Source organism: Sciurus vulgaris, assembly GCF_902686455.1.
Source record: "Sciurus vulgaris genome assembly, chromosome: 8".
NCBI classification, from domain to species: Eukaryota; Metazoa; Chordata; class Mammalia; order Rodentia; family Sciuridae; genus Sciurus; species Sciurus vulgaris.
The window spans coordinates 136,197,753-136,221,319 of record NC_136468.1 but is presented as its reverse complement, the minus strand read 5'-3'; the positions used below and the strand labels follow the sequence as shown (position 1 = coordinate 136,221,319).

General features: G+C 52.7%; 1 protein-coding gene across 1 annotated transcript; it reads right to left on the bottom strand.

Annotated features, from left to right (window-relative positions):
* Positions 1 to 1,972: 1,972 nt before the first annotated feature.
* On the bottom strand, positions 1,973 to 19,706 carry DAO (D-amino acid oxidase). The gene is made up of 11 exons (XM_079151423.1): positions 19,563 to 19,706; positions 14,938 to 15,140; positions 13,077 to 13,191; positions 10,954 to 11,030; positions 9,978 to 10,043; positions 8,149 to 8,203; positions 6,943 to 7,047; positions 5,756 to 5,838; positions 4,797 to 4,914; positions 3,763 to 3,861; positions 1,973 to 2,477 (listed from the first exon to the last, which is right to left on the bottom strand). Exons 1-11 carry the CDS (start codon positions 19,611 to 19,613, stop codon positions 2,346 to 2,348), a joined length of 1,104 nt encoding a protein of 367 aa, XP_079007549.1. The 5' UTR covers positions 19,614 to 19,706; the 3' UTR covers positions 1,973 to 2,345.
* Positions 19,707 to 23,567: the final 3,861 nt, after the last annotated feature.

Genomic DNA, 23,567 nt, shown 5'->3' with positions numbered 1-23,567 from the left:
ATGTGGTTCTGAGGAGGGGAGATCGAGTTCCTTATCAGTGTGTTTGCTGCGAGAGTTGAGCAGGAGGCCAACCAACCGAGGCCTCCACACCTATGGTGGCTTTTTTGGTTTGGTTTTGTTTTTCGCAGTGCTAGGGATTGAACCCAGGGCCTCATGCATGCTGAGCAGGTAGCTTGCCATTGAGCTACATCCCCTGCAGTGGTTCATGCTGGAACTCACTAGTGTATACTGGTTGAAAATGAGACACTGGAATCATAATTTGGGGGCCCAAATCTTCATTCTGCTCCTTACCAACTCTTGACCTTGGGTTGCCTTCCTGTGCCTCAGTCTTTTCACCTAGGAAATGGGGATAATTGCTACCCATGGGGCTTTTGTGAGGATCAAAGACTAATGTGTACAGAGGTTGAGCACAGACCCAGTTAGGAGGCAGTAAGTTTCAGCTATTGTAATAAAAATCACTGCTGTAAGGATAGAACACCTAGATCCTGGCTCTCTCACCCAATTTGACTTAGGACTAACCAGCATCATGGCACATGCCTCATGAAGAATCCTCCATGAAATGATATGGGAAGGGGCAGACAGTGACGGCATGGGCGTAGCCTGGGGTAGCATCCCGTGGACCAGCAGAGACATCCCCACCATAGGTGGGACACCCCTGGTCCAAGATGCATGAAGCTTCCTAGACTCCAGGTTTTCCCAAAGACCCAAAGAGATGAAGGCAGGTAATTAGGGAGCAAGAGGCTGAGGGGTCTTCATGATGGTTAATTTTAGGAATCAACGTGACTGGATTAAGGAATACTTAGAGCGCAGGTGAAGCTCATTCCTACGTGTATCTGGGAAGGTGTTTCCAGAGGAGACTGAGGTGAGAGATGTTGGACTTCGTGGGGAAGATCAGCCCTCGTGTAACAGGCTGCATTCACTAGAAAAGCTTCTCCCTCCCTCCCTCTCTCTGCCCCCCTTCTCTCTGATGCTCTTTTCCTGCCCTTGCACATCAGAACTCCAGGCTTTCAAGCATTCAAACTCTAGACTGACACCAGTAGGTCCCAGTGTCTCAGACCTTTGGCCATCAGTTTCCCTGGTACAGATCTCAGAGTTGGACTGACATGCGCTGTTAGCCCGAGAGCTCTAGTGTTCAGGCCCACCATGGCACATCTCAGCCTATGTGATCACATGAGCCAATTCCCCTAACAAATCCTCTCATTTGTCTACCTACCATCCATCCATCCATCCTCCATCCATCCATATCCATCATCTATCATTCCATCCATCCTTCATCCATCCATCATCCATTCATCATTTATCCGTCCATCCTCCATCAGCCATCCATCCATCATTCATCCATCCATCCATCCATCCATCCTCCATCCATCCTCCATCATCCACCATCCATCATTCATCCTTCCATCCATCCATCCATCCATCCATCCATCCATCCATCCATCCATCCATCATTCATCCATATCCATCATCCATCCATCTGGTCATCTGTCTGCCCATCCATCCATTCTCTGGAGAACCCTGGCTATTTTAATCTTCTAGGCTCATTTAAGGCTTTCAAAAACATTTGGCAGCCTGTTTTTCATTTCAGGGGGTTCCAGACAGAAGATAATCGAGAGGCTAAATCTGCCACACAAACAAGGAATGTACTTGGCAAGCTTAGGCTATAAAGGGGTCCCTTGTGGGATGTCCTCCCTGTAGCCCTCTTAGGGGTTACCTGTGCCTAGGGGCTACTCTGTGGATGTCTGATGTCACTGAAGTCCTGGAGGTGGGTCAGGCACCCTGTGTCACTAGTTCCATGCTTCACCTCCTCTGCCTCCTCCACACACCCCAGTTCTACACACACCTCCCATGACAATATCTGCTACATCATTTCTTCAAGTGCATTCTGCAGCACTCGTGAATGTTCTGGATTTCCACAGCCAGATGGGCTCTGGAGGTACTGGGTTAAACAAAATCAAATAAGTGTCTTTGCTGCAGGACTTTTTCAGAACCTTTAATATGTTAATGTGACATATAATCAAGTTACTTAATCTCAACTAGCCTCAACTTTCTATGGCTCCAGGAAGCTGGCTTCTTTGATTTTCTGAGCTTTCCTTTCTTCTGAGGACTTGTGGAATAATAGCCCCAGAGACTCTTCAGAGTATCAGATCCAGAGACAGAGGAGAGACCTCAGTGACCAGAGCGGGTGCTCTTCCAGGCTGGACTCTCCTTCAGGAACGGACCTGTGTTTTCCTGTCACCTCAGCCTTCTTTGCTGAAAGAATCCAGGGTGGGATGAGGGGGTTGCAAGCAAGAACTGATCAGGTGCCCGTTGATTAGTTGGCCCAGGGGAATAGGGTGATGTCCTCAGAGGTTGGATGGTGGCTTCCCGGACATGTTCCTTTCTTCCAGAATTTTGCCAAAGAGCTTGGCTGCCTCCAGGGCACAGCCCCAGTGAAGGGTGATCCCTTGGCCTCCATGGCCATAGTTGTGGATGACCTGGGAGAGGCAAGAGAGGAGGTCACCAGGTGTGGTGGGGGCGGGGGTGCCACAGAGCTCAAGGACACTTAACTGCCCTGGAAGACTCGAGAGCTTTCTCAAGAGTCCCAGGCAGAGCCAGATGCCGGGAGCTTCTCCCTGTGCTTTCGTGGGATGCTGGGCTCCTGGAAAACGCAAAGGGAGGAGGGAATCGTTTACAGAGCTGCAGGTCAGTGCCCGAAACTCTTCGCCTTAGAAGATGGGCCTGCTTCCTGCAGGAAAATAGAATCCCGTCTAGACCTTGAGGACAGAGAGCTCCTCCGCATCAGACAGTTGGAAGTCCCCTAAGTCACTGTCCTCCTTCCCATCCTGCTTAGGACTGGTGAACCCTCTCTGTCGATAAGCAAACTCTTCAACCCACCACGGAGGACCAAGCAGGGGAACTTATAGCAGACTTGGATGATGTGCTAATGCATTCTGGAGACCCAGGCAGGGCCTCTGGGCCTTTGTCAGAATTAAAATCATCAACAGGAAATTAAACTCCACATATGACTCTCCCTTTTACACACACAGACACGCCCAACCTCTCTGTGTATACATGACCCCTCTACAGACACACAGGCCTTTTACACACGTGCAGCCCTCCATACCTACACACCTTGACCCCCATCTATGTATCCATAGCCCTTCTCCACACGCAACCCCCCAGACACACTCACGCACACACTCCATCGGCCTGGGATGGGAAGGAAGCATGACCTTATAGGGAGGTGGCTTTTCTGGTGGCAGTGCATCCACCACCCGCTCAGGTCAGTCCCTTCCGCCTGGGACAACCCCCATGGTTTCAATAAAGCCAGTTCCTTCCCGGTGACAGGCCCCAGAGAGATGACGGGGCAACCACAAAACGGGTATTGGGGAGCCGTCTCTGGAGTCAAGTTCAAATCATACTGCAGCCTGCTCCTTAGCAGCTGTCGAACCGAGGCAGATGACTTGGCCTCGCTGAGCTCCAACTTCCTCATCTGAAGCATGGGGAGAACTGTCCCTATCCCAAGGGACTGTGGGGGAGACTCCTTAGGGCCATTCCTGTCATGGACTGGCTGCCGGCCACTGGCACCTGTTATCCTACTCGGCCACCGACTTTTGCAAACCGAGGCATTGACCTCTGTGGACCCTCGTGCAGGTCCTGGGCCATTCTGAGCCTCAGGTCCCCAATAGAGAGGGATGTTCGCCCCCACTGCCCTGACCTCAGGCCACAAGGGACCTGAGGAGTCGGGAGGGCATCGCTTTCCTTGGCAGGAGAACGTACCTCTGCGTTCGAAGATCCAGCAGGAAGCTGTTCTCTCTCTAAACGGACCTGGGGGCGCACTGGCCGGAAGCCAGTACTTTCACTAACAATTCTTGCATTCTGGAAAGAAAAAGGCCAGTAACTCACCTCTGAATATTTTTTTCCTGCTGCCATTTCTAGCGGGTGGGGAGGTACCTCTGAGGGTCTCATTGCCATCAGCGCCAGCACCGTGACAGCCACCTGAGCAACCACCACTGCCGTCACCGCCGCCCTGGCACCTGTTCTACCACCCCGCCACGTCCACGCCACTCCACCATCCAGCACGGCCGTGCTGCGGCCAACGGTCCCCGCTCCGTCACCATTGTCATCACGGTCTTTGCACTTCTGTCACTGTGGACACTAACCACCACCGCCATCCCCATCTTCATCACTGTCACTGCCCTCGTCACCAGTGGTAGGCAAACGAGACAACTCAGGTCCCTGCATTGGGTGCCTCTGCTCCTGGTGAAGACAGACCAACCTGCTCCTGCAGTGTCACCTCAGGCGGAGACGATTCTCAGCCTTGGCCAGTTAGATTTCGTTAGCCCGAAGCCAGGACTTCCCTAGACATCGTGGAGTCCTGGCGTGTCCACAGTCCCTCCTGGAATTCATCTGTCCGCTTGCTCTGCCAACTTGCTCCAGTAGAGCTTTCCTCCTCCTCCTCTTCCTCCTCCTCCTCCTCCTCCTCTTCCTCCTCCTCCTCCTCCTCCTCCTCCTCCTCCTCTTCCCCCTCCTCCTTCTTCTTTTCTTTCTTTTTGGTACAGGGTATTGAACCCAGGGATGCTTAGCCACTGAGCCTCGTCCCCAGCCCTTTTTTCTTTTGAGACAGGGTCTCGCTGAGTTGCTTAGGGCCTCGCTAAGCCGCTGAGGCTGGCTTCAAACTCGCAATCCTCCTGCCTCAGCGGCTGGGATGACAGGTGGGTGCCACCACACCTGGCTATCTTCCCATCTCCAAGTGTCCTAATAACCAAGCGCCAGGACGCGGGTCTAGGGCGCCGAGACCCGGCCCACCGCACCTTCAGCGTGGGCTCCAGTCTGCAGCAGCCTTTCCAAATGGTGTCGCGGTCCTGGTCATCGATCACCACACTCCAGTTCCCCAGCTGGAAGATGCCTCCAAGAGTGACCATCTGGATCCTAGATAAAAACGAGAAGAGTCGGGAGACAGCCTCGGCGGGGAGTGAGGCTCAGGGCGGGCTTTTTCTTACTGCCGGCCTCGCGACTCCCCCGCCACGTCGTCCCGAGAACACCACCATCCTGGCTTACCCGGAGGACCACCGCCATCGCCATCAACCCCAGTCACCCATCCTAACCCCACCTTCCATCCCGCCGCGCCCAGCAACACCATCTCCAGCGGCACCCACCCCAGACACCGTCCTGCCGCCATTAACACCGCCATTGGCGGGGTCAACGCTACCACACCGGGACATGGCCCTCCGGCGAGTGCAGCCTCTGGGAGGGTGATTTCTGCAGCACTGTCAATGTGACTGAGCGTCACCTCCATCCGCACCAACCCGGCCCGGCTCCCGATCACCTCCACGCACAAGGCCGCCGGATCCCCTCATCTTTCCTTGCCACCACGCTGTCCTCCCTACGCCGGGCAGCACCTCCATCCACACTGTCTCTCCCACCAGTGACAACCCTGTCACGCCATTCCACTGGCCACAACTGCCACTCCAGCCACAGGGCCACTGTCCTCACTGAGGTCGTCACCTCTGCTGTGGACATTGTCCTTGGGACCAGCCCCAGTCGCCCTCCTCCCCCGTGCACGATTGCCTTCACACCGCCCCTGACTTCACTGCCATTGTGCCCACTACCTCCAGTGCAGCCTCGCCAGCCCGATTGAGGCCACGCCCTGCCTTCCCAGGGAGCTGATTGCCAGGTCTCACCCACTCGGCAAGGGGCCTGGGGCCGGCAGGGGGCAGAAAGAGGACACAAAGGTGCCCCCGCCTCTGCCCTAGGGCAGTCAGACTGTTACCCCGGGATGATGTGCGGGGACTTGTAGATGCCTCTCTCTGGGTCGTGGGTGATAATGAAGTGCTTCATCCACGGGGCTTCCACCTGTTGATTCGGAACAGAGGGATCCTGTAGGGGAGCCGGATCAATGACTCCCCTTGAATTGCCCCTCTCGACACCGCAAGTTCTGACGTGAGGAGAAGGCTGACTCCTGCACCCTCGCCCGCACCTTCTGGCCCCAGGCTCCTAACTGCGTGTCTCTTGCGGCAGACCCACCCTGACCAAGGCCACCCCTGCTCTCTGAAGCATCTCCCTGCTCACCCGGGTCTCCCAGAAGGGTCTTGTGGCCCATGAGAAAACCCACACCAGCTTAGCCCACCCGGGGCCGTGCACCCGCACACCCGTGAATGCACACGTGCACACGGACAGGCACACAGGCACACGCGTGGGCACGCACTTATACACGTGCACCCCCGTGCATGGAGAGAGGCAGCCCTTGACTTTTGATCCCAGGTCCACCTTTCATTTACCACTGTGTGAACTTGAGCCTGCTCCTTGGCACCTCTGAGCCTCAGCGGCTTCTTCCGTAAGATGGCCACGGTGATGTGGTACTACCCAGCTCAAAGGGCAGTGGGAAGGACTCAGCTCCCAAAATAAGGTGCTTAGGCCTACACCAGGCACTTAGTCCACATGGTGTGACTGGTTGCTACTTTCATTACCATACAGGCATAAGCAGCTGTTCCACACAAATACAAACACAGCCACACGTGCTTTGTCATCAAGAAGAAATCCCCCATCGGGCACACCTGTGGTGGACGCCTGTGATCCCAGCAACTTGGGACGCTGGGGCAGGAGGATCACAAGTTGGAGGCCAGCCTCAGCAACTTAGTGAGACCCTAAAAGACTTAGCAAGACACTCTCTCTCTCTCTCTCAAAATAAAAAGGGTTGGGGTGTAGCTCAGTGGTAGAACATTCCTGGGTTCAATCCTTAATACTGCCAAAAAAAGAAAGAAAAGAAAAGAAAGGAAGGAAGAAAGAAAGAAAAAGAAAGAGAAATCCCAAAAGAGAACATTCAGGGTGGAGAAGGCAGATGGTCCTTCTTTACTATACCACTTCCCCAGAGTCTGGGGTGACTCAGATGCACGCTCCCAACACATCCCCTAGCTCTGGAGATGACGCAGAAGCTGCGGATCTCACTTTCACACTCACCCGAATGACCTGCCCCCGGCCCGGCTGCAGCAGGGGGTCTGGCTGCAGCGCCCCAGCCCACACCCCGGTGCAGTTGATGATCACATCGGCGCCTCCTCTTGCCACCTGGCAGCAACAACAGGGTGGGGGCTCATGGTGAGGACCTGGCCTCCTCTGTCCCTTCCTCCCTCCCTCCTTCTCCACAGCTGGGGAACAGTGGCTAGGAGTCCTGATGTGGGGAGCCAGAGGGGACTGGCCCCACGTCTCCTTTCTGCCATTGGCCTGCAGCGTGACCTCAGAAATGTCCCTTTACCACAGCTGCCTCCATTACGGAAGGGGGCCAGTGTCCCCTGCTGACAGGCTGCCGGGGATCCCAGGCAGTTCTGTGGATAAAGTTGCTGAGCATCGAAAGCTGCGGAGTGGGGACACCTGCCTGGGACCTGGAAGGAGTCAGAAGGAAGCCCGGATGTTCTCTTTCTCCTTCTGACTCCTTCATTTCATCCTCTTGCTTCCTACGGTGCTGAGATGTCTGCAGAATGCTAGAGACCCCAGCCCTGTCGGTGTCCGAGATGCTCCTCCACTCAAGGACACAGGGTGACGAGCACCCTGACACTCCTGCCCAGCCCTGATTATGGATCCCAAGGGTCCATCAGGGCCTGACCCAGAGCAGGTGGGTCCTCACTACAGAATGCATGTACTGAGTTCTAGTGCTCAGTACTAGTAGCTGCAGGTACTGAGCCTCTTTCACGTGCCAAGCGTTGAGCGCTAGGACTGAATGGACTCGCTCAGCACTCTTGGTGCTCAGTAGTTGCCTGGTGATGGCGGCTGCTTCCACTGCTATCCACAGTGGTGGTGTTCCTTGGACCGGTGTCCCAACTGAGGGCCCAGACTTTGCAGAAACATCGACCTCAGTGTCTGTAGGAAGCATCCAAGTGCTGGAGTCGGAAGGGCATCCAGCTGATCCCACTCTAGCCCTGGAACTCATTGAGGCTCAGATGTGTCCCTTACGGCCGCCATGATTCCTCTGTCTTGTGTTCCTACCACTAATGTCCAGGCAGATTCCTCCTTGAATCCTCAGAATGCCTGAGTCCTCCTGGGATTCAGAGACAGACTAGAGTCTGGGACAGGCCTGAGGGGACTCTAGGAGCCTGGGAAGGAGCCCCCAGCCCAGCAGCAGGCAGCAGAGGCCTTCTTCCCTCCCACTCCACCCCCTTTCCCCCGGCTCACCTCCTCCAACGACTCCACCTTCCGCAGGAAGAACTGCACGCCCCTCTCAGTTAACCTGGGGTGATCGGACGGGTCAAAAACAGTCTAGAATTCCGTTCCCTGCCCCGTGCCTCCCAGGGGGTGGTGTGGGGAACATTTCTGTGGATATTGGTCCCCCGGGATGCTCTTTGAGAATGTGGCTGGGTAGGCAGATCAGATCATGAGCACCTGGCTGGACTAGTGGTCCAAAAATTGTCCCTTGAGAAACAAGGTCTTCTGACATGGCCCGAGCCCCTCACTGGGCGGATGGAGAAGGAAGAGGCGTCCTTCTGAGGGTTATGCAGTGAGTCAGGCAGGGAGAGGCTTGGGTCTAAACGCAAGCTTTCTGCTGGGGACGAGATTTGGTGTGGACGGGGGGCAGAATGGGGCCAATGCCCAAAGCTCCTTTGACAGAAACAGGACATGAGAACAGAGGGAGGCGGGGGGTGAGGTGCCCACCCTTCCTTGAAATGTCGCAGAGGAGGTCCTGCATATAGCTCAGTGGTAGAGCGCTTGCCTAGCCTGTGAGAGGCCCCGGGTTCAATGCCGAGCACTGCACAACACAACAAAAATATCCCTGAGGAAAACTATCTGTTGCTATCAGTGCTGCAATAAAAATATCAAAAGAGTAGGAAGTGAAGCATATTTAAGCTGAAGTATAACCTCGGGGTGATCTCATCTGCGTACTTCCCTCACGATAGGAAACTCTCAGAGCATTTTCTTCTGGAAGAGGCTAAACAGGGCTCGTGAGTGTCCCCACGCTAGAAGTAACCAGGTCAGTCCAGTGGTTCCCAAGCTTGGCTGAGAGCTATAATCATCTTTCCTGTTTTGGGCCTGAGGATTGGACCCAGGGCCACTCTACCACTGAGCTACATCCTCAAGCCTTTTTAAGGTTTGTTTTGAGACAGGGCCTTGCTAAGTTGTTGAGGCTAGCCTCAAACCTGCAATCCTCCTGCCTCAACCTCTGGAGTCACTGAGATCACAGGTGTGTGCCACCACACCCGGCACAGGGAAATACGTAAACTAAAAAATTCTGAATCCCACTCCAGGGTTTCTGATTCAGTATGTGTCAGCAGGATCCTGAAATTTATATTTTTAAGAATCTCCCCCAATTACTTGATACAAGTCACCATTCATTCCAGAATTTTTAAAAAATCCTAATAAAAGAGTAGACTATAGGGAATACATGAAATCTTTCTTAATACGAATGTATGGATGTATTCCTCAAGCTAGTGTTTGCTAGTTTGGAGCACTATGAGATTGTTATTAATGTCAGGAAAGAAACAGGGATATCCATTATTATCCATGTTAGTTAACATTCTAGGGATACTGACCAAAGCAGTGAAAAGAGAGAGAGCGAGAGAGAGACAGAGAGAGAGAGAGAGAGCGCAACTTATGTTGTAGTCACGCATGGTGCCACACACATATAATCTCAGCAACAAGTTCAAGGCTAGCCTCAGCCTCAGTGAGACCCTGCCTTGAAATTTAAAAAAAAAAAAAAAAAAAAAAAGAAACTGTAGCTCACTGGCAAACTGCCCCTGGGCTCAATTCCGCTGCATTAAAAAAAAGAGAGAGAGATGATGTAAATATGCCCAGAAAACTTAGGAGAATGCATTAGAACGTTTGGTGAAGTTGTAAACAAACACAGCCTGGGCGTTCCCGATACCCAGCCAGGTGCGGGCACCAAGGTCTCAAGGACTGTGGTGATCAGAACCAAGGACAGCTCCCACGCCTGGCCGCCGGGTTCTCTGCAGCTCAGGATGGGGAACCCTGGGACACTGCTCTCCTTCCCGCCCGAGGCTTTTACTAACCTTTCAGTCAGCCACTGCAGGTAGCTCTTCCCATTCAGGACCAGGCTGGTGTTGAACCAGCCATAGCTGGTCACAGCAGGCGAAAGGAAACAGTAACAGTCAGAACCCCAGATACATTTGAAGGCTATCGAGTGGAGGTGGGATCCGTGTTGTTCTGTGGGTCCCCAAGAACCACAGGGTGACATGCATGGGGCTGGGGAGGGAGCAATTTTGAGCTCAATGCAAAGAGCTATTTTCTATCAGACACAGCCATCCCTGATGTTGGACTATGCAAATGAAGAGCGAATGAGCAATTTGTAGAGGGAATTCAGGTGTTGGGTGGGGTGAGGAGAGGACCAGAGAGGCATAGGGAAGGGTTTGGAGTCACACAGACTGGGTTGGAATCCTAGTCTGGTCAGGGCTGTGTGACCTTGGGAAGTTACTTAGCCTCTCTGAAACTCAGTTTCCTCATCCACAAAACAAGATAGTGATATGGAGTGTTATATGATATGGTGTGAATGCGGAAGGCCCCCCAAAGCTCTGTACGTAAGGACTTGGTCCCGGAGCTGGCAGCATAATTGGGGATGCTTCCCTTGGAAGGGACTGGGGGAGCCCACCCCTCCCCTCTCTGCATGGGCCTGTGATGTGAGCACCAAATCTGACACACGCTCCCATTATGACATGCTGCGCTTGCAGAGGCTCGAACTGCCAGTCGAAATAAACCTCTCTTTACTTCCCAAGTGGTCTGCCGGGTACTTCATCACAGCACCCAGAGCTGACTGACGCGTGGAGTTTCTAGAATTGAGGTCTGGGAGTCTGCGTCCACCACCTCCCCCGCCCAATCCCAGCGTGAGCGGCTCCTCTGTGGAGGAGCCAGATGGAGCAGCAGGACCAGGTCAGGATGGAACAGGAAACTCAGGGCCTCCCTCTGCTGCCTTCTAGAGAGTTCTGTGTAAATGCTGGTGCCTCGGCCCCTCTGCCATGACAGTACCCTCACCTATAATCAGGGAACATGTCCAGCTCTCGGGGGGTCAGCCTCCGAAATCCCAGAACCAGGTCTTTCCAGACAGGGTCCTTAAGAGAGAGGGGAGGACAAGGATAGGTGGCAGTCAGTAATAAGGGAATAGCAGACACTTAGACAATCATACTGTATGTAAGGCACCGTGCGGATCCATCACGTTCTTACAATCAGCCGTTAAGGTGGTGTTACGGGGCGGATGTGAAGTGCCCCCAAAAGCTCACATGTGAGGCAATGCAAGGTTTGGAGGAGAAATGATTGGGTTATAGCCCTAACCTAATCAGTGAATTAATCCCTAATGGGATTAACTGAGTGGTAACTGGAGGCAGGTGGGGCGTGGCTGGAGGAAGTGGCTCATTGGGGGCGTGGCTGTGGGGTACTATTTTGTATCTGGAGAGTTCTCTCTCTCTCTCTCTCTCTCTCCCTCCCTCTCTCTCCCTCTCTCCCTCTCCCTCCCTCTCCCCCTCTCCCTCTCCCTCTCTCTCTCTCTCTCTCTCCCTCTCCCTCCCTCTCTCCCTCTCTTCCCTACCTGATCATCATATGAGCTACTTCCCTCTGTCATGGTGTCCTGCCTCGCCCCGAGCCCTAGAGAATGCAGCCTGTGGTCTACGGAGACCTCTGGAACCGTGAGCCCCCAGTTCAACTTTCCTCCTCTGTGGCTGTTCTGGTCGGGTCCTTTAGTCACAGCGGTGAAAAGCCTGAACACTGTTCTTATCCCCATTTAACAGATGGGTCCATTGAGGCTTAGAGAAGGGAAGCTCGTCCAAGGTCACACAGGTGATAAAAGGTGAAGCTGAGGATTCAGCCCACACAAGTTGGCTCTGGGGTTCAGGTTCTTAACCACCCTACTCAGGGTGAGGGGAAGACCGGAGGTGAGGGACAGGGTAGCGGTCATAAAGAGGCGAGAAACGGGGCACCAGTGAGAGCCACCAGAGCGCATACAGGGTCAGACGGCCCAGCCTCGCCACCTGCTCCCTTGACTTATTGGAGACTCGGTTTTCTTGTCTGTGTCAATCGTTTCTCTTGCCCCATGAAAGGAAAGAGAAAATGAGGTGAAGGTCCTTGGCGCAGGGCTAGGGAATGAGTAATCTGGAGAGCTGGCAGGGCTGCTGGGCGCTGGGCCACCCGCCCTCTCCAAGCGGCCTGACAACATCTACGGGGCTTTGCTTTTCCCCTTCGGGCGTCACACGGTCACAGACCACGGGGGTTCAAACCCCAGCAGGCCTCTCCAGGGCTCTGTGGCTCTGGGTAAGTCACTCCATTCTCTGAGCCTGCGTGCTCTTCTCTGTAGATGAGGATAAAGACAGCGACTTTCTGTGATTATAAAGATTAAATGAGTCACTGGTTGTACAATAGTTAGGACAGGGCCTGGCGCAGATTCTGCTCTCAAGACGAGAAGACCCGGGGACACATGACGCCAGTGACTTCAGCATATGTAAATTCTACCCATGCCAATCAAAGGCTAGATCCACCTGTCCGTCAGAAGATTTTTGGAATCTGCCAATTTAATAACAAAATCTGAAACAAAAATTTTACATGTACATATAGAAATTATATATGTACAGACGTATACATATACACAGGTATTTCCTCCCTCCCTCCCTCCTTCCTTCCTTCCTTCCTTCCTTCCTTCCTTCCTTCCTTCCTTCCTTCTTTCCTCCCTCCCTCCCTCCCTTCCTTCCTTCCTTCCTCTCTCCCTTCCTTCTGTTCTTTCTTCTATTCTTTCTTTTCTTTCTGTGCCCAGGCTGGCCCCAAACTCCTGGGGTCAACCAATTCTCCTGCCTCAGCCTCCTGAGTAGCTGGGCTTATAGGCACGTGCCCTTGAAGTCTGTTAGGTTCTGTTTATGCTTTAAAAAAAAATACTTTTAGCCAGGCACAGTGGCACATGCCTGTAGTTCCTGCTTCTTTGGAGGCTGAGGCCAGAAAACCACTTGAACCCAGGAATTTGAGGCCAATCTGAGCAGTAGAGCAAGACTCTATTGCCCTCCCCCCACTAAAAAATGTTTTAAATTATAGATTATAGATAAAAATAAAGTGGACCTGGCTGGACCCAGGAGTCTGTTGAATACTGGAATCCCTACAGTCAGGGACCCTTCACTCACCGGAACGGCTTCACGGAAGAGGTTGTAGCCCGAGGTTAAGGACAGGCCCATTTTCTCAGCATCAGGAGAATGGATTTGGCTCAGGAGATAGTCAAAGGTCTGCTGGCTCCAGTCCCTGCAAGGGTCACCCAGAGTTGTGGTCACCTGATGTCCTGAGCCCAGGCCATAGTTCTCGGAGGTCAGCTTGCATGGGGAGTAATGAGGTGGTGGAGCTGCACCCCAAATCCAGACAGCTACTGCGTCCTCTCCCACAATGCCCCATGTGTATATTTCTTCCACTATTTCCCCATTAATGGGATAGATTCTTTTTTTTTTTTTTTTTTTTGTACCAGGGATTGAACCCAGGGGCGCTCGACCACTGAGCCATATCCCCAACCCTTTTTTATTTTTTATTTTGAGACAGGGTCTCGCTAAATTGCTCAGGGCCTCGCCAAGTTACGGAGGCTGGCTTTGAACTGGCGATCCTCCTGCCTCAGCCTCCAGAACCGCTGGGATGATAGGCGTGTGCCACCCTGTCCGACTCCATGAACGGAATAGAAAACGTGGGAGAAAAGGGATGCACTCCTCTGGCTTGGGCTCACATAGCTGGTGAGTTTCAAGGGAGGCTCTGACCTGGTTTGGGGGGACTATGACACACGCTGGCTCCGAGACCCCCCACATTGTAACACCGGTGGCAGACAGACACCAGCTTGCTCTCCCCATGTGCCTTCCTCCTCTCCCTGGGCACACAGCTCAACTACAGTTTCTAGACCCACTTGCACATAGCTGGGGCCATGTGACTGTGCGTTGGCTGGAGATTCTGCACAAGAGGTCCTGGGAGCTCCTTCCCTTACATGGCTTGCTGCCCACTGGTCAGGAATTTACAAGACAATCTTTTATTGGTTTGTTTGAGACATTATTCACTGCAGGGTGGGGTTGTCCATTTGTCCAAGCAGGTGATAGTTTTTTTTGGGGGGTGCTGGGGATCGAACCCAGGGCCTTGTGCTTGCAAGGCAAGCACTCTACCGACTGAGCTATCTCCCCAGCCCCCAGGTGATAGTTTTTAAAATGACATAATGACCTTTGCAACTTCCTTCTCCTTCTCCTTCTTCTGCGCTGGAGACTGAACCCAGGGCACCGTACTACTGAACCACATCTCCGGCCCATTTTTATTTTGAGACAGAGTCTTGCTAAGTTGCTCAGGGTCTCAATAAGTCGCTGAGGCTGGCCTGGAACCTGTGCTCTTCCGCCTCAGCCTCCCGAGTTACTGGGATTAACTAGAAGCTGTTACATAGTTACAGCTATGACCTTTGCATTGATCCACTTGCTTAGAAATTTTCTGGATTCGTCCATGCGCATGGTAGTGACCATAATCTCCCTTAGGGAAGCACAGAGACCAAACCTCCTAGCTCACAGTATGTGGCATAGAACAGAGGGACTAGCCATGAGTATTTTCTTTCCTTTTCGCTTTACCACTGAGCCACATTCCCCAGTCCTTTTGGTTTTTATCTTGAGGCAGGGCCTCATTAAGTTGCTGAGGCTGGCCTCAAACTTGCCATCCTCCTGTCCCAGCCTCCTGAACAGCTGGGATTACAGGCAAGAGTCATAGTACCTGGCTTTTTTTTTTTTTTTTTTAAGAGAGTGTCTCCTCATTATGTTGCCCAGGCTGGTCTCAAACTCCTTGATTCAACTATCCTCTTATCTTTTGCTTCAGGACTACAGGCGTGCACCCCTGTCTAGTTCACTGGTATTTTCTTTAAGTCATGCCAGATCAGAGCTTCCAAGGGCACTTATTCTGGTCATGGGAACCCCGATGGGCATGCCCTCTCTGCAGATTCCACCCTGTGGGCCCCCCAGACTACCCCCTGGGATCCTCACTCACATCTCCGGGGAGCTGTCAGAGGTGGAAAGGTAGGGCTGGAAGAGGCCAGCCGCCACGTCGCTGGTGGTGTGCGGGGTGAAGCGGTCCGCATAGACCTTCATGTCCAGGGGCTGCAGGTCTGAGTGGTAGCGCTGGTGGATGCAGAGGGCAGTGGATAGTCCCATGACCCCGGCTCCGATCACCACCACGTGCATGGTGCCAGCCTGCGAGAAGGAAGGTTGAGGCCAGCCTTCATCACTGCGATAGCTTACTGAAGGCTCAGAAGGTACCAGACGCCAACAACCCCTTTTGGTTTTTGGTCCTGGGAATTGAACCCAGGGGCGCGTTATCACTGAGCCACATCCCCAGCCCTTTTTATTTTATTTTATTCTGAGACAGGGTCTTGCCTAATTGCTGAGGCTGGCCTCAAACTCATGATCCTTCCGCCTCTGCCTCCTGAGTCCCTGGGATTACAGGCACATGCCACCACGTCTGATCACCAAGTCCTTATATTCTCAGTCATTCAGACCCAGCGAGTCCCGGTTGTAGGATCATAAATTATTGCATTTTGCGTGTAGAAACACTGAGGCGGGGAGAGGCCAAAGCCTTTGCCCACAGTCAAACTGCTGGTCAGTGATGTGGCTTTCTCTGGGAAGCCCGGCAAGGTGTCCCACCCCTGGCTGGGAATACAAAGGGCACAGCAGAGCCCCTGGATGACGTACACAGGGTTGGGGCGGTGAGTTCTGACTCCCAGTGTTAGATCTCAGCTCTGCCGCCTGCTTGCCGTTCACCTCGGGCAAGATGCTCCATGACCTTCAACTTTTAGTCACGCACGCCTCAGAGGAGACCCTGGTGCCCAGTGCAGAGGCGACTTACCGACCTTCATGAAGCACGTGCCAGGCGGTCTCCTGAGATGGAAGTGTTTGGTTTTTAGTCCCATTTTACAGATGAGGAAACTGAGGCACAGGAGGACGGCGTGACTTACCTGAAGTCACACAGCCAATTAGTGGTGTTGCTGGGATTCAATTCAAGTCACACCACACACTCACTGCACACCTACTCCGTGCGTTCGCGGCTTTGAGCACATCAGACACAGGGTCTGTTCGGCCTTAGACTCGATCTTCCAACACAGAACTCAGCCTGACTTGGGACGCTTGGCTGGCTGGGCCCTCTGAAGTTTAGCTTTTGACCTTGAACTACTCTGTCAGCTTGTGCTGAGGCAGAACAAGAGGCCTGTTTGTGCCCGGGAGGGCCAAATTCGACTTCTTTCCCTCTCTTTCTTCACAACTGGCCCCCCGCGGTCCTTGGCTCTGGCCACTCAGCCTGTGGCCCTGAATAGCCAGGACGTTCTCAATATGGCCTAGTTTTGTAAAGGAGGAGCAACGATTCCAGCCCACAAGAACTGGACTCCCTGGGGGTTTCAGAAGCCAAACTGGAGATAGAATCAACACTCAGAAAGGTGTCCTTCTAGGCCTTTCTCCCTCCAGCTCGGAATCTGAGCTTGGATACTGACGCTGGGGGTCGGGGAGCAGACCCTATCACAACGCTGGTTCCCCCCGGCTCCCTCTTTTCTTCAGGAGACATGAGGACCTCATCTGTAAAATAAAGGTGACCCCAAACTCATGGGGTTATACCGAGGGTTAAATGCGAAGGTTCTGCAAAAGCTCCTGGTATTGTGCCTGACATGGCGTAGGCCCTCGTACAGAGTGGGCTCTCTCTGTCCCCTAGCACTGTGACAATCACAGTGCAAAGGAACATTGGATGTAAAGGAGGCAAGAGGAAGAAAGAGGAGTCAGACTTGGCTGCACTTCCAGCCCGCAGTGTGACCTTTGCCAAGTTTCTTCCCCTAACTGGGCCTTCTGACTATTTCTCATGCTCCCTGGAGGGCTGACTACTTTTGGACATTAATAACACAAAGACACAGGAATAAAGGACTTTCCTGCAATGTCCAAATTCCCCGTGCTCAATCTGACAAGGGGGAAGCAGGGGGACAGGAGGTGGCCGTCACAACTGCGACTGAGGGTCGGACATGCCCAGGTTTGCAGCCGGCTCTGGCACGCACCAGTTATACGATCGTGAGCAGGTCACTTAGCTTGACGACTGGGTGAGAGTGACCCACGTTTCCAGTTTGCCCAGGACTCAGGGCATGCCCAGGAGAGTCCCAGGGGAGCCCGGCTGAGTTGGTCGATCCTAGGTGAGTCTTGGCTTCCGCTTTTATAAACTTTTACAGATGAGCGTCACTCCTTGCCTTGTGGTCTTCCCCACCGGATTATTAAGCCAGGAGGCCAAGGACTTTGTCTTGTCCATTGCTCCATATCCACGACCCAGGATAGCGACTGGCACATACCAGGGACTTGCATGCATGCACAGATGGATGGATGGATAAAGGTCTTCCCAGGATCCAAAAAGGAAACATTTGTAAAATGCTTGGGGGCTCATACAGGACAGCAGAGAGGGCCGTTGTCCCCAGGGTACAGATGAGGAGCTAAGGCTCATGGAAAGCAAGCTAATCTAGTCAAGGTCACGAGAGCCAGGTGGGAGCTGAGGTCTGCCTTTTCCCAACATGCCCTTCTTTCACTCTCATTCTGCCTAGAAAATCAGCAAAGGGCTGAGAAGAAAGGGGGCAGCTTATAAAATAGGAACGTGTGGTGGGCAGGAAGGAAGGCGTTAGAGGACGCTTCAGAGGCTTCTGGATAACAAAGAGACTTTGCACCCAAGTCAGGCAAAGAGAAGAGCAGGAAGGACCCAGAGCAACACCAAGACCAGAGGCGACCACCACCGGCAGTTTCCAGAACCTGCTGGAAGAACCAGGCCCAAGGTCCAGAGGGTCAACCCCAGCATGGGGCTCAGTTTCCACAGTGTGCAAAACTTTCAAGGTGAGCTCATTGTTCTTATGCAGCTGGGGAAACTGAGACCGAGAGAAGAGGATGGACCCCAAGTCACAGGTTGTGATAAAAGGGTTTAGTCCGGCAGAGGCAGGAGTAGAGTGAACCGAGGAAAGATCCAGCAATGAGGAGACCCAGCAACCTGGAGATGAGAAGCAGCAGCTCCTATCTTTTCAGTGTCCTGTGTGCATTGATCTGCGCTAAGAACCCTCTTTTTATTTTGACTTTTTTCTATTTTTTGGTACTGGGGTTTAAACCCAGAGGCGCTTAACCACTGAGCCGCATCCCCAGCCATTTTTTTGTATTTTATTTAGAGATAAGATCTCGCTGAGTTGCTGAGGGCCTCACTAAATTGCTGAGGCTGGCTTTGAACTCGAGATCCTCCTGCCTCGGCCTCCCAAGCCACTGGGATGACAGGTGTGTGCCACTTCAGAATCTCAAGTGCATTATCTAGTATAGTCCTCCTGACAGACTGGAAGATGTTATTATGCCATTTTACAGCAGAGGCATCTGAGCTCAGACAGGCAAGCTCATGGTCCTACACCCGGTTGCTGAGAAGGCAGGCCAGCCTCACCCCCTTGTCAGGATACTTCAATACCCTGCCAGGCTGGCAAGGCCCGCCGTTCAAAAAACTCGCAAGGTCCTGCAGGTGAGGCAACACAGTCCGTGTTTCAGAGTCCTGCATTTGCAAAACCCTAAAATGCAACATTTGTGGGGATTTGTCGTGTGTCGGTGGGAATGGAGACGGAGCCATCGCGGATCCTAAGGTGATTCTCTTTAGGGAAAAACGGACATCATATTGAGTCCGATTTGAAACGGAGGAAAGCAGCCTTGAGTGCAGAAGGTGCGGGAGAGATTCATGAGATTCTCACGAGAAGTTGTACCCAGACTGCAGGAGCCCAAGACCCAGCCTCGGGCGAAACCCCGCGAATGAACTTTGGGACTTGGGTGCCCAGGGCCCCATTATGAAACCAACTATTTTCTTGATGTTGTTGCTGATGTTTTTATCAATGTCGAATTTCTCCCCTGTTTTATGCCAGTTCCTTCAACCGAGCGCACTGGGAGCATGAAACCAGGAAGATGAAGCAGCCGCAGGTACTGTGTGTGGTGGGGAGGGATCATAATGCCTATGGAAGGATAGACTCATAGGAGAACCAACATATTTTGGATTCTACTTCTTGCCAGACACATGAAGATACAGGGCGGACCTTAATCCTCTCGACAACTCCAAGAGGTGGGCTGGGTGCCGTGGTCACACCTGTAACCCCAGCAGCCGGGGAGGCTGAGGCAGGAGGATCTCAAATTCAAAGCCAGCCTCAGCAACTTAGCAAGACCCTGTCTCTAAATAAAATACAAAAATGGGCTGGGGGACTGGGGTTGTGTCTCAATGGTAGAGAGCTTGCCTAGCACGTGTGAGGCCCTGGGTTCGATCTTCAGCACCCCATACAAATAAGTAAATAAACAAAGGTTCCTCAACAACTAATAAAAATATTAAAAAAAAGAGTTTTGGGGATGCGGCTCAGTGGTTAAGCACCCCGGGTTCAATCCCCAATACAAAAAATCTCCAAGAACCATAAAACAGAACCAGAGTACCCACTGCCCCTCCCAAAGATAATAATAATAATAATAAATATCATTAATCGTGTATTTGCTAGGTGCCCAATTCTACCCTGAGCGTTTTATATTCACCTCTCCTGCTAGAGGGGAGATCCCTGCGTTCCAGATGAGGAAACCAGGGCTTGAAGAGGGGAAGTTACTTACCTGCAGTCCCTGCCTGACTCCAAGGCTGGATCGTGGCCTCTCTGGGAACATTGGCCCAAAGCACGCTGTCCCCTCGGTCACCTGCCTCAAGCGCTATTCTTGAGTCTGGTCTGTTGACATTGGGACGTTTTATCCCCCTGCCCCCCACCCCAGCTCGGGGTGCATCTGCCACTCACCACAGGTGCTGCAGACTTCTGGAGAAAGGAGGCAGCTGCCCGGCCAGCCAGCCGCAGGGACCTACTTCCCGCAGGAGGCTCGGGATCCTGGGGGGTTGACTTCAGATCTCCGCCCACCCAGTAGCGCAGGAAAGCAAGGTCAAAGTCTGGAGCAGTGGCCAGTGGCCAGTGGACAGGCGGTGCAGGGGATGGGAGTTATCTCCCGGGGCCTGGACCCAGCGGCGCAGGGAGAACCCGCTTCCCCGCCCGTCACTGAGAAGTTCCTGACTTTTCTGGCTGATCCCCAGCCCCTGTGGACAGGCTTGGGGGGCGGCTGGGGGTGGGGGGCATTCTTGGAAGACTGATGGGCACGAGGAGCTCTGTCACCCCGGCCAGCTGGAGACAGTCCTCTTTCTTCCTGCTGCCACCCTGGCAGAGGGAGGGTTGTTCCCTGGGCCACTGTGGGCCTGGCCTGCGGGGTGGGGGTGGTAGCTTGGCAGCCCCCGAGAGGCGTAGACGGGGGCTCCCCGGCAGGCCGGCCGGGCTAGTGCCATTCTGGGACACTGGGGAGAAACACCAAGGAGGGGCTTGAGGGGACGCCTGTCTGGGCTGGGAGCATGCGTGGCCCTTTGCTTCTGTATCCCAGAGACGGCGAGCAGCGGGACTCCAGGCCCTGCCTCTGCCAAGACCAGACCTGAGCTGGCGACTTGGGGGTCCCAGCTCATTGGGCACCTGGACATCCGGAGGGGCAGCCGGGGGCGCAGATGGAGACAGCAGAGACCCTGCGCAGGCCTCGCCTCCTGGTTAGCTTGAGGGTCCAAGCTTGGCCACCCGACCTCCAGCCCCATCCTGTCAAGAAGAGAAGAGGAGGGGCTGGGGAGGTAGCTCAGTTGGCAGAGTGCTTGCCTCATAAGCACAAGGCCCTGGGTTCAAATCCCCAGCACCACAAAAAAAAAAAAAAAAAAAGAAGAGGACAAAAGAAAGAGGAGGCAGGTGAGACTCTCAGGGCCTGGCATTTTCTCTTTCGGAATTAGAAACATGGACAGGGTAAAGCCCCCCACCCCCTTTCACTTCTCATTGGAATTTTTTTGTTTACAAAAGTCACGAACCATTTTTTAATCGTCTTTCTTAAACCTTTATTTATTTATTTAGGTGTTTATACGCCGTGCCGAGGATCGAACCCAGGGCCGCACGCGTGCTAGGCAAGCGTGGCTCCACCACGGAGCTGCCACCCCAGCCGGCCAGGCATCCTTTTGCCTCATAGGACCCCAGCCTAAGTTCCGTGTGCCGCTCAGACATCTTGAAGCACTTTCAAGTTCACAGAAGTTCGCCATATTTTTTTTTCCTGTTCTCCCACTCACTTCTTAGTAACTCGTTATATTTTGTGGGGAAAAAAATGTTTTTGGTACCAGGGATTGAACCAGGGGTGCCGTGGATGAGCCATCTCCCCAGCTCTTTTAATTTTTTATTTGGAGGCAGGGTCTTGCTAAATTGCTTAAGGGTCTTGTGAGGTTGCTGAGGCTGGCTTTGAACTTGCAACCCTCTGCCTCAGCCTCCGAGTCCCTGGGATTACAGGCGGGCACCACCAGGCCCAGCTTGTTTATGATTTTAATGCACCAGTTCTATGAACTTTATCTGACTGATCTCATTTCATATCAAAACAGCCCTGTAGGGTAGATGTTGTTATATCAGGCCCATTGCAGAGCTGAAATCCAGAAATGTGCTCAGCATCGTCACTAAAGCCAAGCATCCTCCTGTCCCAAGCCCGGCATCCCCACTCTTACATACATACCCAGGAGAAATGAAGACATGCATCAGTCAAAAGACTGAATAAGAATGTCCTGGGCTGGGGATGTAGCTCAGGGGTAGAGTACTTGGCTGGTGTATACGAGGCTCTGTGTTCAATCTCCAGAACTCCCAAGGGAGAAAAAAAAAGTCCTTGGGGCTGGGGAGATAGCTCAGTTGGTGGAGTGCTTGCCTTTCTTGCAAGCACAAGGCCCTGGGTTCGATCCCCAGCACCCAAAAAAAAAAAAAAAAAATTTCCTTCCAGTTGCAGTAGTGTACCCCTATAATCCTAGCAACGTGAGAACCTGAGACAAGTTTGAGGCCAGTCTGGGCAACATAGTGAGACCCTCCTTCAAAATAAAAAAACTGATAGGGCTGGGAATGTAGCTGTGGTAGAATGTCCCTGGGTTAAATCCCCAGGAATGAAAAAAAAAATTCCTAGCCCCAAACCAGAAGTAAAATCAAATGTCTATCTGCCAAACAGTAGTGTTTTCCATCACGTGAAGGAATATTATACAGCAATGAAAAAGAAAATACAATAACCAGAATGAGTCTCAGTCTTACAGGGACGAGAAGCCAGGCACCTAAAAACCCAGACTGCACCATCCCATTTTTATGAAATGCCAACTGACAGCCACAGGGAAAAGGTGGCTACATCAGAGAGAGGAGGGAGAAAATTTGCTGGGAGGCTGGAAACGTACCTCTTAATCTGGGTGGTGATCCCAGGAGTTGTGTGCATGTGTGAAAATGTATTCAGCTGCATGCTTAAAGTTAAGATTAATGTACTTGACCAAAAGAGAGAGGAGAGGAGGGAGGAGGGAGGAGGGAAGGGAAAGGAAGAAGGAAAGAAGGGGAGAGAGGAAAAGGAGAGGGGGCGGGGAAGGACCTGCTCCCAGCCCACTGGGTAGAGGTGGGGGCCCAGCTGGGGATCCAGGTTAGACTTGCCAAATCCAGTGAATGGATTACCCAGCATTGTTTCTGGTGGCCTTTACCCACATGGCCTGAGTCCACGGCTAGGTCACTTTGCCCCATGCTGAAGAGATCAACAGAGCGCAGAAGGGCCTCCGCCTTCCGTGACCATGCTGCAGGGCTGGAGGCGGCCGTGGCTTCAGAAAGCACTGAGCTGTGTGCGAAAGGACATCTTCAGTACTGTTATCTAATTTGAGAAAACGAACTCAGGAGATGCTTATTGTTTTCACAACCCAAACCTCAGAAAGTAAAATCCCACAGAATCTCTTGACTTTTGGATAAGGGGGTAACCCCTTACCTATTTTTTTTTTTTTTGTATCAGGGATTGAACTCAGGGACCCTTAGCTGAGCCATATCCCCAGCCCTTTTTTTGTAGTTTATTTAGAGACAGGGTCTTGCTGAGTTGCTTAGGGCCTCAGTAAGTTGCTGAGGCTGGCCTCCAACTTGAGATCCTCCTGCCTCAGCCTCCTAAGCCATTGGGTTTACAGGAGTGTGCCACTGTGCCTGGCCCCTTATCTTTATCAGAATGGAAAATGAGTGAAAAAAGAAAAAAAAAAGTTGAGAAATAATGACCTTGTTGAACCCATCCATTTTACAGTTAGGGAGAAGAAAGAAAGGAGAGGAGAGAAATAGAGAGAGAAGAAAGAGAGACAGAGAGAAAAGGATGTCCCCCTGGTAGGGCCCACTCACAGAGCCAGGTGAGGGCAGGCCCCTTCTACTGCCCTCAAGTTCAAAGTTCATTCATCATCACAGTAAGTGACCCCAAATCTTTGGAAGCAATTTCTGTTTATTTAACATGCCAAAGGTCATGCCAACCCTTGGAGAATTCTCTATGGGAATCAGAACCCTGGGCTGGGGCGGGGGCGGGAGGTTGCAAGTTATCTTCCCCCCCCTCGCCCATATGAAATCAGCTTTGTTATGACTTTCCCCGCTGTTAGTTTAGGGAATGTGGAAGACATAAAGAAGAAAGCAAGCCAGGCACAGCGAGCGGGGCATGCCCTGATCCCAGTGGCTCAGGAGGCTGAGGTGGGAGGATCGCAAGTTCAAAGCCAGCCTCGGCAACTTAGCTGATGTTGCCGTCAGCTCAGTCCTTGTC